Here is a 13210-nt window from a genome sequence, read left to right as displayed (position 1 = left end):
CTCCTTGTGCATTCTTCAGGAGCATGATGATACTGACCCTAATGAACACACACACACACACAAACACACACACACACACACACACACACACACACACACTTAAGTGTAATTCTCACCCGCTGAGCAAAAAGCTCTTCATTCCCATTTGTAAAAACGCATCTATTTAGGCAGGCAATAGATCAATTTAATGATTTTTTCATGGTCCCTCTCTCGCTGTGCCCGTCCGGACTATATGTAGAATGTTAAGTGTGCTCTCTTGTGCTGGATACGGGGGGCTATTTAACACCCAAGGGAAAGAGGGCGCTTTACTTGATTGTTCTTATCTGTTGATGCACCCACTCTGAAGAATATAGAATCAGCACCTGCTGAGGAACAGCAATCAGAAATAGATCAGTAAGATTAAAAAAAAAAAAAAAAAAGGTAGAAAAATCTATATTTAAGATCGATATTAAATCACATATTATAAAACTGTCATGTGTGTGTGTTTATGCATAAACAGTTCATCCATCCATCCATTTTCAGTACTGCTTATCCTACACAGGGTCGTGGGGGAGCCTGGAGCCTATCCCAGGGGACTCGGGGTACGAGGCGGGGGACACCCTGGACGGAGGCACAATCACACACACACTCACACACCGGACAATCTGGAAATGCCAATCAGCCCACAACGTAGGTCTTTGGACTGGGGGAGGAAACCGGAGTACCCGGAGACATAAACAGTCGCAAGTCATTTTAAATTTTATACATATATGTATACGTTTTAGAATTCCCTTGCAGCACTACACAGTCGTAATGAAAGTGTTGGATCTCCGCTCAGGCTAGGGGAAATCTCCCACCCCCACACAGAGCCTGAACTGAGCAGCATGTTCTCCAGCACTGTGCTGCACACTCACTGGAGAAACTTTAATTACAGCACTGGCCATGCTGACTCGGTCTGCACAGTAAGAAAGTCTGTGTCTAAATATAAAGAATTTACCAGTTACACAAGAAAATTTTAATGAAATCTGCATGTGCTCACATAGTACTGACTAGGGGTGGGCATGCTACTCTCTGCATCTGTTTAGTGTGCCGAATATCTGCAGTTGGTCTTAAACCTGAAGTGGGCGTGGCCTAAACATGAAGACTGGGGTTTTTTTTGTACATTATATATAAACTCTATGACTATTACCCTGGAAACGTGGTCTTAAACCTGAAGTGGGTGTGGCCTAAATATGAAGGCTGTTTTTCCTCCTATTATATATAAACCCTATCACTATTACCCTGGAAACACGGTCTTAAACCTGAAGTGGGCGTGGCCTAAATATGAAGGCTGCTTTTTAAAAAATCCTCATTAAATATGAACCCCAACACTATTCCCCTTGAAACACCGTAAGCAGAAATTGCAGCACTGTCAGTATGGTGTGTGAATTTGAACTCGAATACTCAGCTACATCTCTCAAATTGGTTTCAACTAAACACGTGAGGGACTGTTTGTTTACAATCCATCTCACAAGTGTACTCTTTTTTTTGCTGTACATGCCTGAAACATTTTTTTTTTAGCAAATTTAAGTGGGTTATTTCTCAAAATATAAACAAACTAACAGCCTGATTTAAAGTACCCTGACCAGGCAGATACTAAGGATGAATGAATGAACGCTGTGAATGCATCATGTTAATGAACTTGCTCGTTGTTTCTTCGTTGTTTCCGTGAGCGGACTATGAGACTATCTTGCTTGTGCCTGCAGGAAAGTAAAAGCCTCCTGCTTGTGCAATGGCTCCAGGATCCCAGTCCTGATTCCCACCTTCCACATCATCTGTTCATTCCAAACATGGTAGTCACATTCGATTACATTCCTATTGCTCAGTATAAACGACTGGTCACTAACTGCTGTCTGGTGCGAGGAGCGTTGTGGTCTTCTCATGCTAAGCTGATGTGATACTGTTCCACTGGCTTAAATTACCCACATGGTTACGCCATTATGGTCCCATGGCTCCGCTTTAAATAAGCCACATCAGCATCCACTGTAAAACAAACCTCAAACCAAAAATGCATTGTATGAACCACTTTATTTGAACTGAACCGTAAAGCACTGGAGCGTGATTCAGCTACAGTCAGTGAATATAAACGGCTAGGTCCAAACCTGCAGAACAATCTAATCATTACCATGCTCTACGTGTCCTCGTCCTCTATCTCGCCGTCCTCGCGGGTGATTAATTTCAGAGCGACAGCCACATTCGAGCAAAATGGCCTGAATGCAGACTCGTGGGAAATAAAGTATGCGGCCAGCACCTAAAGCATAAATGTGAAGTCTATTTTCCAGTCACTTAGCATGTTCAAATTATGCTTAAACGATGCGTCATTTTACGTCTGTACAATATTCTCAAGACATATTACGCAGTAGTGCAGGCAGGAGACATTCTTCTATTCCTAAAGGCGCTTAAAACTAAAGTTGGATCCACTTGACTTGGACTGGATACCGGAAAAGTACTTAAGAACAATACTACAATTTGTATTAGTACTAAGAATGTTACAAGCGGTCTAAATTAAAACAAAACAAACACCAACAAAAATAATTCCTCACCAATTTTAGTTGTCACTGTACATGTTGGCATTCATGGTTCCCTCAATGAACTGTAGCTCCCCAGTGCCGGCAGCACTCATGCAGCCCCAGACCATGACACGCCCACCACCATGCTTGACTGTAGGCAAGACACACTTGTCTTTGTGCTCCTCACCTGGTTGCCACCACACACGCTTGACACCATCTGGTTCCAGTAATCCATGTCCTTAGTCTGCTCGTCTTCAGCAAACTGTTTGTGGGCTTTCTCGTGCATCATCTTTAGAAGAGGCTTCCTTCTGGGACGACAGCCATGCAGACCAATTTGATGCAGCGTACAACGTATGGTCTGAGCACTGACAGGCTGACCCCCCACCCCTTCAACCTCTGCAGCAATGCTGGCAGCACTCATACGTCTATTTCCCAAACACAACCCCTGGATATGACGCTGAGCACGTGCACTCAACTTCTTTGGTCGACCATGGCGAGTCCTGTTCTGAGTGGAACCTGTCCTGTTAAACCGCTGTATGGTCTTGGCCCCCGTGCTGCAGCTCAGTGTCAGGGTCTCGGCAATCTTCTTATAGCCTAGGCCATCTTTATGTAGAGCAACAATTCTTTGTTTCAGATCCTCAGAGAGTTCTTTGCCATGAGGTGCCATGTTGAACTTCCAGTGACCAGTATGAGGGAGTGTGAGAGCGCTGACACCAAATTTAACACACCTCAGACCTTGTAACACTAACAAGTCACATGACACCGGGGAGAGAAAATAGCTAATTGGACCCAATTCGGACATTTTCACTTAGGGGTGTACTCACTTTTGTTGCCAGCGGTTTAGACATTAATGTCTGTGTGTTGAGTTATTTTGAGGGGAAGCAAATTTACACTGTTACACAAGCTGTACACTCACTACTTTACATTGTAGCAAAGTGTCATTTCTTCAGTGCTGTCACATGAAAACATATCAAATATTTACAAAAATGTGAGGGGTGTACTCACTTTTGTGAAATACTGTGTGCGTATATATATATATATATATATATATATATATATATATATATATATATATATATATATATATATATATATATATATACATACACACACACATACATATACACACACATAGCTTCTATATGTTTTTGGATTTCCTGCTATATATTTACACTATCAAGTATTATTGCTATATGTATCCAGTACTGTAGCTTTCACAAGCATTATGTTATGTATTTGCCTGTTAAATTGTATAGGCAGATTTTTCATTACTTTACAACAGAAAATGTATTACAAGTACAAGTGAAAGCCAAAAGTCATCAAACAAGTTGGAAAATCAATCAAGTTCAGAATGCTGTGTCCAATCTCAGTTCAGTAACTTTAAACCATTATTACTGCACATGCACTGATCATGTGAAACACCTTCTTACAATAAAAGATGTACATTTGTTATTTAAAAGAAGTGGTTTCACTATAATAAATTAAAATAATTTGTGTGTTATACATTTCATCAAAGTGTCTGTCTGTCTTAATTTCTATTCTCTATTGTTACACATTCTTAATTATCCTCTATGCCCAAGTTTCCATTAAGAAATATTTGGGATTTTTTTCTTCTAACATTAAGAGAGAGAAAAACAAAAACAAAAAAACAAAACACACACACACACACACACACACACACACACACACAATACAGGTATTACGGTATATCATGTGCAATTAATATTGAGGCTAGAATTTACAAATGTGCGCATGCTTGTATTAGTTTGTTTACTTGGTCTGGTCTTGATCTTGGCCAGGGATTAACTTGCTAAAGAGAATTGTAATCTCCGCTGAATGAAGGATTAAAAGATGTCTTTTTTTTTTTTTTAAATACTGAGGTAATAATACTCCACAGTAATGGCAAATAATGTAATAGTATAGTATGTAAATTATAGTCTTAGACTCTCACCAGTAACACTTGTCATTGTTTTCCAGAAGTTTATCCACCATGTTTTCGACTCTCACAAACCAGCTGGGCACAGCCTTGTAGATCAGCGGTGTGTCAGACCTGTCCGAAAAATATATATACATTTTTTAAATTCAGTAATTGTAGCTAATTGAAACAACATCTGCAGCAGGTTATTTAATACACAGTGCGGAAAGGATATTTTTAGTTGCATCATGACATAAGTGGCATATTCTGTGTACTTTTAGCGTAGGCGGTGTGTTCACACCACGGAAAGATCGAATGTGGAACACTAGAGAACGTTCGCGCTCAGCAGTCACACTCGGCTCTCTGTATAGCAGAAGGGGGTGGAGACATCAGAGGGCACTGTGGTTTGAATTTCTGTTAATGGGATGAAACCTTGGTGAAAACTCAACTACACCGCAGACACAAATGAAGTGTGAAGAGGTCAGGACAGGCCTTTATGGGTTATAAAATGGCCGGATGTTTCAATGGAGGGTGTGCAAAAAAAAAAAAAAAAAAAAAAAAATCAGGGTTCAATTTGAAATGGTCTGTTTCAAATCAATAAAACAAACAAACAAACAAACAAACAAACGAGAAAAAGTAGGGCCGCATGTTTCAGACGTTCTGGGTCAGTTCTGTAAACCCTTCAAATGGAGGGAAGATGGATTTTCGCAACCTCCTGCACTTATAAACATGACATTTTAATTCAAATACAGATGAATACATGATTCATAATACAACTGAACCAAATTAACAGTAATAATTCTTTTTATTGTATTTTATTTGTGCTTTTTTTTTTTTTTGGATTAATCTAAATAAACGATTCAGCACATTGTAAATTTGTCATCTACTAGATGAGCACACACGAGCAAAATAGACTAATGAATATGCAAATCGTGGCGTTTCTGCCAACAAACAAAATAGAGAACGGTGTTTATCCAGACAGATTCATTTTGCATATGCAAAGCCACTGGAACTCTGCAGAAATGCAAAATGCTCCTGATATTTGGATCAATGAATTAAAACAGGGGTTCCCAAACTTTTCCAGGGCAAGGCCCCCCAAATGGCATTAACATTTGACCGAGGCCCCCCTTTTACAAGATGTCTTTAAAACACATTAAAAATACAGACTTCTGAATATATCTCCCTTTTTTTTAATTTTTTTTTATTAATAATTACATCTTTACATAATATTACAATTTAGGAATTGTGTGTGTGTGTGTGTGTGTGTGGTTGTCCGAGAGTGAGAAAGAGAAAACATACATTTATTTATTTTTCACACCAAATTGTTGAGGCCCCCCAGGCGCCCCCTGGTGGCCCCCAAGAGGGCCGCAGCCCCCACTTTGAAAACCACCGAATTAAAAGACAAAAAACAAGTTGGAAGTGATAAACAGAATGTTTTACACTGGTTATTTAGATAATTATCGGATCGTTTATTTAGTGCTGGCGCCGTGTTCTCTGCGCTCGGGTGATATTTACATGCATCTGACAAGGGTTCGTTTACTTTTTCCTCCCCCATTTGCCATATTCCTGAACAACGTAAGAAAGAGTTTTACGAGTACACTTTCAGCTTCACACACATACACACGCGTCAATCTGCGGTGTGAAATCAAAACAAACACCGGAAATAAATAAATAAAATACAAAAATAAATAGTGTACATTTTGCTTTGACTTGGACTCGGAAAATGGACTAATAGGTGCGAACGTGCCCGAAAATACCGGACGGAAAACAGAGGATTCTGGAGAACTGAGATGAAATGAATTAGATCAGGATAAAATGCTCATCACACCCGGCCACGTTCCCAAAATGCTACAAAAGCAGCATCTGTTCTCCTGAGCTGCAGTTCGTCCTCAACTTAAACAGCGACTGGCAAATGAATGAGGATGCAGAGTCTAATATCAGACACGTTAATCGATAGCGAAGAAGAGGTGATTAAGTGCTTAAGACAAGTTTAGGGCGAGGCTTATTCTGAGTGCTGAGGCAGCCGAGGACGTCGATTCTTTTCTTTATGCAGCATGTGGTACTGATTTAATGATGCTTGAAACAGCAAGGTCACACAGGGAGACTTTTGCACAGACTTCTGGGAAACATTTAGATTTGATGAAGTAGAGATGAACTGCCTGGAAATTGAATGATGAACGTAGTATTAAAAAAAAATGTTTTAGAACCTATTTGGAAGAGCTTTTACCGAATAGACGGTGTTTCAGGTGCTTCGGTGCTCTTTCTTTCGCCGCTTTTTCGCTGTGGGGACGTTTCCCCCCCCCCGTACGACGGGTGTGACTGTAATCCATTGGGCTGACAAGAACGTTCCTCCATGTACAAGATCATCTTCATTATCGGGATCTCCTTCGTCGGGTCCGTTACTTCGATACAATTCGATTTCAGTTCTTTGGCCTTTTCAACAATCGTCACGAAGCAGATTTACAGAAATCTGGGCACGGACGACGTGAGGAAGAAACCAGACTCTAAAGGGAACCCATACTCTGGGATTTTATAGTATAGTATAAATTCAAACAGTACTGAGTGTGTTGCAAAGACGTTATGTATGAGCATCATAGTCTTTATGATCACAGCAGCAGTTCTTAAGCACAGATCTACTGAGCCCAGGTCTGGAGAGACTAAGGGTCTTGTGTATAAGATGTCTGCAAATCTTTTAGGCATCCACGCGAGGCCATCCACAGGAGCTTAAAGCATTCTTTCGCTTTTACCATGCTTGCATGATATGAAAACAGCAAACTCATATACTCATCGTTCTATCTGGCTAACTTCCGAACCCCTCCGCCCAACTTGCTGTGTCTGCTCTGTACTTCTCTGCACTGGAATCCTTTCCTGCTTCGTAATGCGCATTAGATTAACACGTCGACTGCAAATGTCAATGTTAATGAATAGCATCGATAGAAGAAATCTGCAGATGAAATTGCACTGAACAAAAAAAAAAATATATATATATATATATATATATATATATATATATATATATATATATATATATATTCATATTCAGAACCATTTTGAATCAACTTGGAGTTCGTTCCTCGTTGTTATTTGAGAGACCCGATGCTAAGCCGACTGCTAATAATGATAATGAGACTTTATTGGTCTCATATACAGTACAGTACAGCACAGTGAAATTCTTTTCTTCGTATATCCCAGCATGTTAGGAAGTTGAGGTCAGCCATGATACAGCGCCCCCTGGAGCAGAGAGGGTTAAGGGCCTTGCTCAAAAGGCCCAACAGTGGCAGCTTGGCAGTGCTGGGGCTTGAACCCCCGACCTTAACTGCTAAGCCGCCACTGCGCCTTTTAATAAAAGTTAAGTTCAAGGTTTCCACTGAGGCTGGACTCTTCTTGCCCTCCGGACCTGCACGATTCCTCCACATGCTCTACTTCTGCATGGAGTTTCTGCCCTTGTGACTCGCTCTCTGCTATTGAGCATGGTCCTGCATAGACATCCTAAAGATGGGCACTTCCCAAACCCAGTGGATAATCCCACCTGGATACTGCAGACTTGTTCCTGAGAACTGCTGCTACAATCAAAGACTCATCCCAGCACCGGGAACAATCGCACTCGGATTCGGACCGCGGCGAACCTACCACCTGGGTGTGTTTTCACCTTTTCTCAGCGGTCTGATCCATGAGTGAACACTCCAAACGACCTCAGACCCTTTTAAAGCGAACCGGACCTGGACCATCTTGGGAGGTAATCCGAGTAGGGTTTGCTTTCAGATACGGCAAAAACGTGCACTACGAACACAGATCGCTTCGGAGCCCGGCTGATTTTTCCGTTCGCGGGTTCGCATACAAACGGCGCTGCTCAACAGGGCTGCTACTGCCGCGAGAGGGATGTTACGGACGGACGAGGATACGGCTGCGCTTCTCCAAATTCGGAAGGACTACGTCAAGAAACGACCACCGACCACCCACGGAAATTCTAAAGTGTTTCTTCGATTTTCAGCAAAATTCCTAAGGCAGAGGATTTAACCGGACCGCCTTGCAGTGAAGTTGCAGAAAAGTGGGCGGGAACAATTCTAAAAAGATTTCTATAAGGCTGCTTTGTGACCATTGTTACAACGTGTCCATACAAAATCCACACTCTTATTTTCTTATTGCCATTCCGCAGGCGTAATTACTGTTAATTAGCCTGTTCTCGTCGTCATGGTCACATTTCATTTGCTCACACAGGAATTATATCTCTGGTATCATCAGAGATAATAACCGCCTAGCGGTCCATAAACCCGTGAATTATTCGTTGCTATACGTGTTTGTTTATAAACGTTCTATTAAGGCTGGAAATTGAATCAATATAGACGATTAATCCCCCCTCACTCACCTCCAGCAGAAAGGGTAGTTGTGTTTAAAAGAGCTCACGTTGACCAGCCGCCCCTTCTCTTTCAGCCACTTGATGATGTTTTTATCTGCGTCCTGAAAGGGGCAAAGAGCAAACATTTAACCGTGAACGGTGCAGAAAAGAAGAGAATAAAAAGGTTTCGATATATACGACGGCGCTTTGCTGTGCGATGGTGGGGTTTTGACCAATCGAACGCGAGGACGGATCACCGCAAACCTTTCACGGCAGGACGGACTGAAGGATTATTCCAAATCATGACCAAAGGGATATCAGGATATATAAATATTGCGATCAGTCACAATACAAATTTCTGGGAATATCACGAGCATTATCTGGACTTCTATAACAGCAGCTGGCTGCAGTAATACACACAGTAACACGCTGAATGGATGTTAAAGTCTACTTTTAGAAGAATTTCATTCGCCCCCTTTCACACTGTTAAATTACTTGTTTATTCTCGGTGTGGTTTATTCTCTTGTTTATTCTTTATCTGAAAATAAATAAAAGGCACTTAGGATTTCTGCACTGCCTGGATTTCAGCAGATTTTAGACACTCATGCAGGGTGTGTGTGTGTGTGTGTGTGTGTGTGTGTGTGTGTGTGTGTGGGAGAGAGACTGTTTGGATTAATGTGCGTGTCAGCGTGACAGGAGCCGATGAAAATTTGTGCAGGCGACATGCAGCGAGGAAACTCCTAGAAGCCATCTTTCAACTGTATTAACACTGTCTGTATTCTATTAAACACAACTCAAGTTTTTTTTATTCTCTAGGCAAGAGTAACAAACATACAGAAAACCACCATATTCCACTGCCAGTGAAAACACCGCAAAATGTTCTTATTGGTCCGAGAGACTACTGACTTGAGGCAACTACTGCAAACGTTCACCGATTCTCATTAAGGCGACGCGATGTACGTTAAGAGCCGGGGGGTGTAAACTTTTGAACAGGATGATCGAGGTAAATCGTTAGTACTTTGTCTTTTGTGATGCATGTAGATCTATCTAAGGGCAGTACTAAACGAAAAAGAAAAAAAAAATCTTTAAACAAAACAATACTTTAGACCGATCATCCTGTTCAAAAGTTTACACCCCCCTGGCTCTTAATGTAGCGTGTTGCCTTCTTGAGCATCAGTGAATGTTTGGACCTTATGTAATAGTCGTGTACGAGTCCCTCGGTCGTCCTCAGTGTGAAAAGATGGATCTCAACATCGTACAGCCGCATCGGATGACTGGAAAAGTGAAGAATGTGCCGGACCTGGAGGATTTTTCTGAAGAACAGTGGGCAGTTTAACTGCTCAGGACGAACAAGGGTCTCATTTAGCATTTCTTTTTTCTCGTTAATAACCACAAAAGGAACAGGAATTAGCACTGGACTACAAAGGGGCTTTAGCCCTCTTTCAATAAAAAAAATTATATAATTACATAAAATTACACCAAACTAATTATATAAAATTATATTCAAAAATTATAAAATAAAAGTCATCAACTGCAGAATATAAGGATGCGTTAGGAAGGCTGTGCAAAAAAGTAAAGCATGTCTAAAGACAACAGATTTAAAACCTTAGTGTCTTCATTCTGTATTATTGTGACACTGACACCTTTACTTTACCTTCCTGACACTCTGACACACACACACACACACACACACACACACACGTGTACGTACCTTCACGTACTGGCCGGAGAAGTGTGTGACCTCTGGGGTGAAACAGCCTGACGAATCCACAGGGCAGATGGGTGCCGAGTCGCGCTGGATGATATTATACTCCATACACACACGGTAATCGTCCTATAAAGGCAGACGCAACTGTTGGTACACGTTATCTTACGTTTATACATTTCTAAAGACAAGTGAGTAAAGTATAGCGGTTTTGCGATCTCGGATGGGTTTCCCCGCTGAACACAAGTAAACAGAAACATTTCCCCACACAAAGAGGACAACGCGCTTTTGCCGTATGTCCCAAACCCACGCGGAAAGTTTCGACACGTTTCTGAACCTCGGAATGCAAACTGCTATGTGGGCAGCCATTTTCCCTGCAGATCAGAAAGGTGGTGTGTTTTCACACACTGATCTGCCAGTTCCCACATTATCTTCCTGCACTATAAATGAGTGCTAGGCAAGCCAAAATTAGTCAGGATTAGTATTGTCTAGTGGTCTAGAGTTCAATAACGTTTAAATGATTTCACTCCTTTCTCTTATTCCGAGCGATGCTACACAAATACTCTGGTTATAGTGGCGGTCATCGTTGTTATTTATTCCCGGCCCACGTGACACCACGTGACGAAGTGTCCTTGGGCAAGACGATGAACCCCAAGTTGCTCCCGATGGCAAGCTAGCGCCTTGCATGGCAGCTCTTCTACCATTGGTGTGAGTGTGTGAATGAGAACCAGTGTAAAGCGCGTTGTAGAACCGCTAATGTTAAAAAAAGCGCTATATAAGACCACTGTTATAGTGGTGTTAGCGTTTCAGCCTGACCGCCGCGTGTTTCCGATCACTCGGCCAGTCAACTGCTTGAAAGCCAATTTATACATCACTTTAAATCATACTAACCGATGAGAATGGTCAAGAGAGCTTTCACGGTCCTGTTTTTCTTGCTAACGAGCCCTCAGGAGATTTTAAACTATAACCTCCGGTGTTGGCTAATTAGCATCATGAGCATTATTAGCTCCACGGGAGTCAACTAGTATTATATACACCTCCAAGTTGGTTCATCCAAAGCACCACCTTAGGAATCACCATTCAAACAATTCAACTAGTTATACAGATGTATGGATGTGTTTATACACGGACACTTGAAGGGGATGAAGTTGGATGCTAATTCTTTTTCCGCTAATGCCGAAATAAACTACTCCGTCTGGGAAAAGCGCCGCCGTTGTTTATTCGTGTTTTACGGCCTTTCTTGTCGTGTCAGCAGACTGGTGTGTTTCTACCCATAACGATGCAGATCTTTCTTTTCCAATGTAAATCCCTCTCTGAAGTAACATACTGAAACAAGCTACACCCAGCACATCACAGACATTCAAAGTGTCTAATTGTGCCCTTGAGACACAAACTTACAGCTCCAAAGTAGGGCGCCTGATGAACCACTCCTGTACCCTCCTCCTCACGGACGTAGTTATCCAGCACGATAGAAAAGGCTCCGTTCTCTTTACACTGGAGGGGAAAAAAAACAGAACAAAGAAGATGCCGTGCATGAAGTGGTATACTTTTATATATGTACAACAACGGGAAGTAAACAAGGAACAACGCTAAATAGTTCAAAAGTTCATGTCAAGGGGCGCCGCAAGGGTTTCTGGGACCCTGGCTAATCTGTACTCCGGGCCCCAAGCCCCCAACTATATTTTCTTATTGCCACTTTGAACAGTTTATTAAATTAACTGAAATTATGCATTTATAATTATATACAAATAACCATATGTCGGATCGATTGACGCGTTTACACGGAGGCTTTTCTATCCGATTGAGCCATCGATACGATTACTAACAGATTATTTGGTTGCCTAGCGACGAGACACGTGCATCAGCTGCAGGCATATGGTGAGTCACTATACAGCCAGAATGCACACCGGAGCGTTAGGGCACGGGTGAGCCGAGAGTCTACCCAAATCTCCCGTTAAACCCGTGGATACAATACGGTGCACTGTGGCATAGTGCGAAAGAGAACATTCAGCGCTGCGGGTTGAGTAGCGCCATCCACAGCTCCTGAGAGCTTGGGCTACATGCATTCAGTTATGAAACCGAGTCTAAATCTTCCAGCCGAAGAAATGGCGGCGCGTCGAATTCAGCATCGCCGCACAGTGACTCGGGGAATGTCGAACGGCGTCCGCGTGATCAGTGAGCACTGCTCGTAATATACAAGAAACACACTCGCTGAGGTAGACGAGAACGAGAAGAGGTGATCACCAGCTTTGGAAATCTACACCTCAGGCCATGTTCACAAGCTGCTAAGCGGACAGCTCCATATTGTGTACACATGTAGTGAGGAATGTGTACGAGGCAAAAATAATAAAGAGACAGATGGCTGCTTGACGGCAGAATATATCGAAAATACTGCGTCATACGTCACGATATGATTTGGTCTGAAGGTTTTGGCATGTGCGGAAGGAAGCCAAGTGATTCCCACCAAGCCTGGGAGCAGAGGTGGGTAGACAAGTCAACAATTTTACTCGACTACGAGTAAAACTAATTAAATAAATAAACAATTAAATAAATAAATAAATAAAACACAACAACAACGCCACCACCCTAGCCCATTTTTTCCCCCCCGACATCATTTCATACTACTCTCACTATTTACATGAGTAGTACTACAACCCCAATTCCAAAAAAGCCGGGACGCTGTGTAAAATGTCAATAAAAACAGAACGCGATGATTTGAAAATCAT

General features: G+C 41.9%; 1 protein-coding gene across 2 annotated transcripts in view; it reads right to left on the bottom strand.

Moving 5' to 3' along the window:
- Positions 1-13210, bottom strand: part of iars1 (isoleucyl-tRNA synthetase 1) — an 80900-nt gene that overhangs the window by 51984 nt on the left and 15706 nt on the right. For both annotated transcript variants that reach the window (XM_053674201.1, XM_017450156.3), the window contains exons 10-13: positions 11883-11978; positions 10491-10613; positions 8810-8901; positions 4480-4578 (exon numbers count right to left, since the gene is read on the bottom strand). In XM_053674201.1, coding sequence (XP_053530176.1) covers positions 4480-4578; positions 8810-8901; positions 10491-10613; positions 11883-11978 — 410 coding nt within the window. The remainder of the gene's footprint in view (positions 1-4479; positions 4579-8809; positions 8902-10490; positions 10614-11882; positions 11979-13210) is intronic.

This window comes from Ictalurus punctatus, chromosome 21, assembly GCF_001660625.3.
Source record: "Ictalurus punctatus breed USDA103 chromosome 21, Coco_2.0, whole genome shotgun sequence".
In the NCBI taxonomy this organism is placed as follows: Eukaryota; Metazoa; Chordata; class Actinopteri; order Siluriformes; family Ictaluridae; genus Ictalurus; species Ictalurus punctatus.
This window is presented reverse-complemented; position numbering and strand designations above follow the sequence as displayed.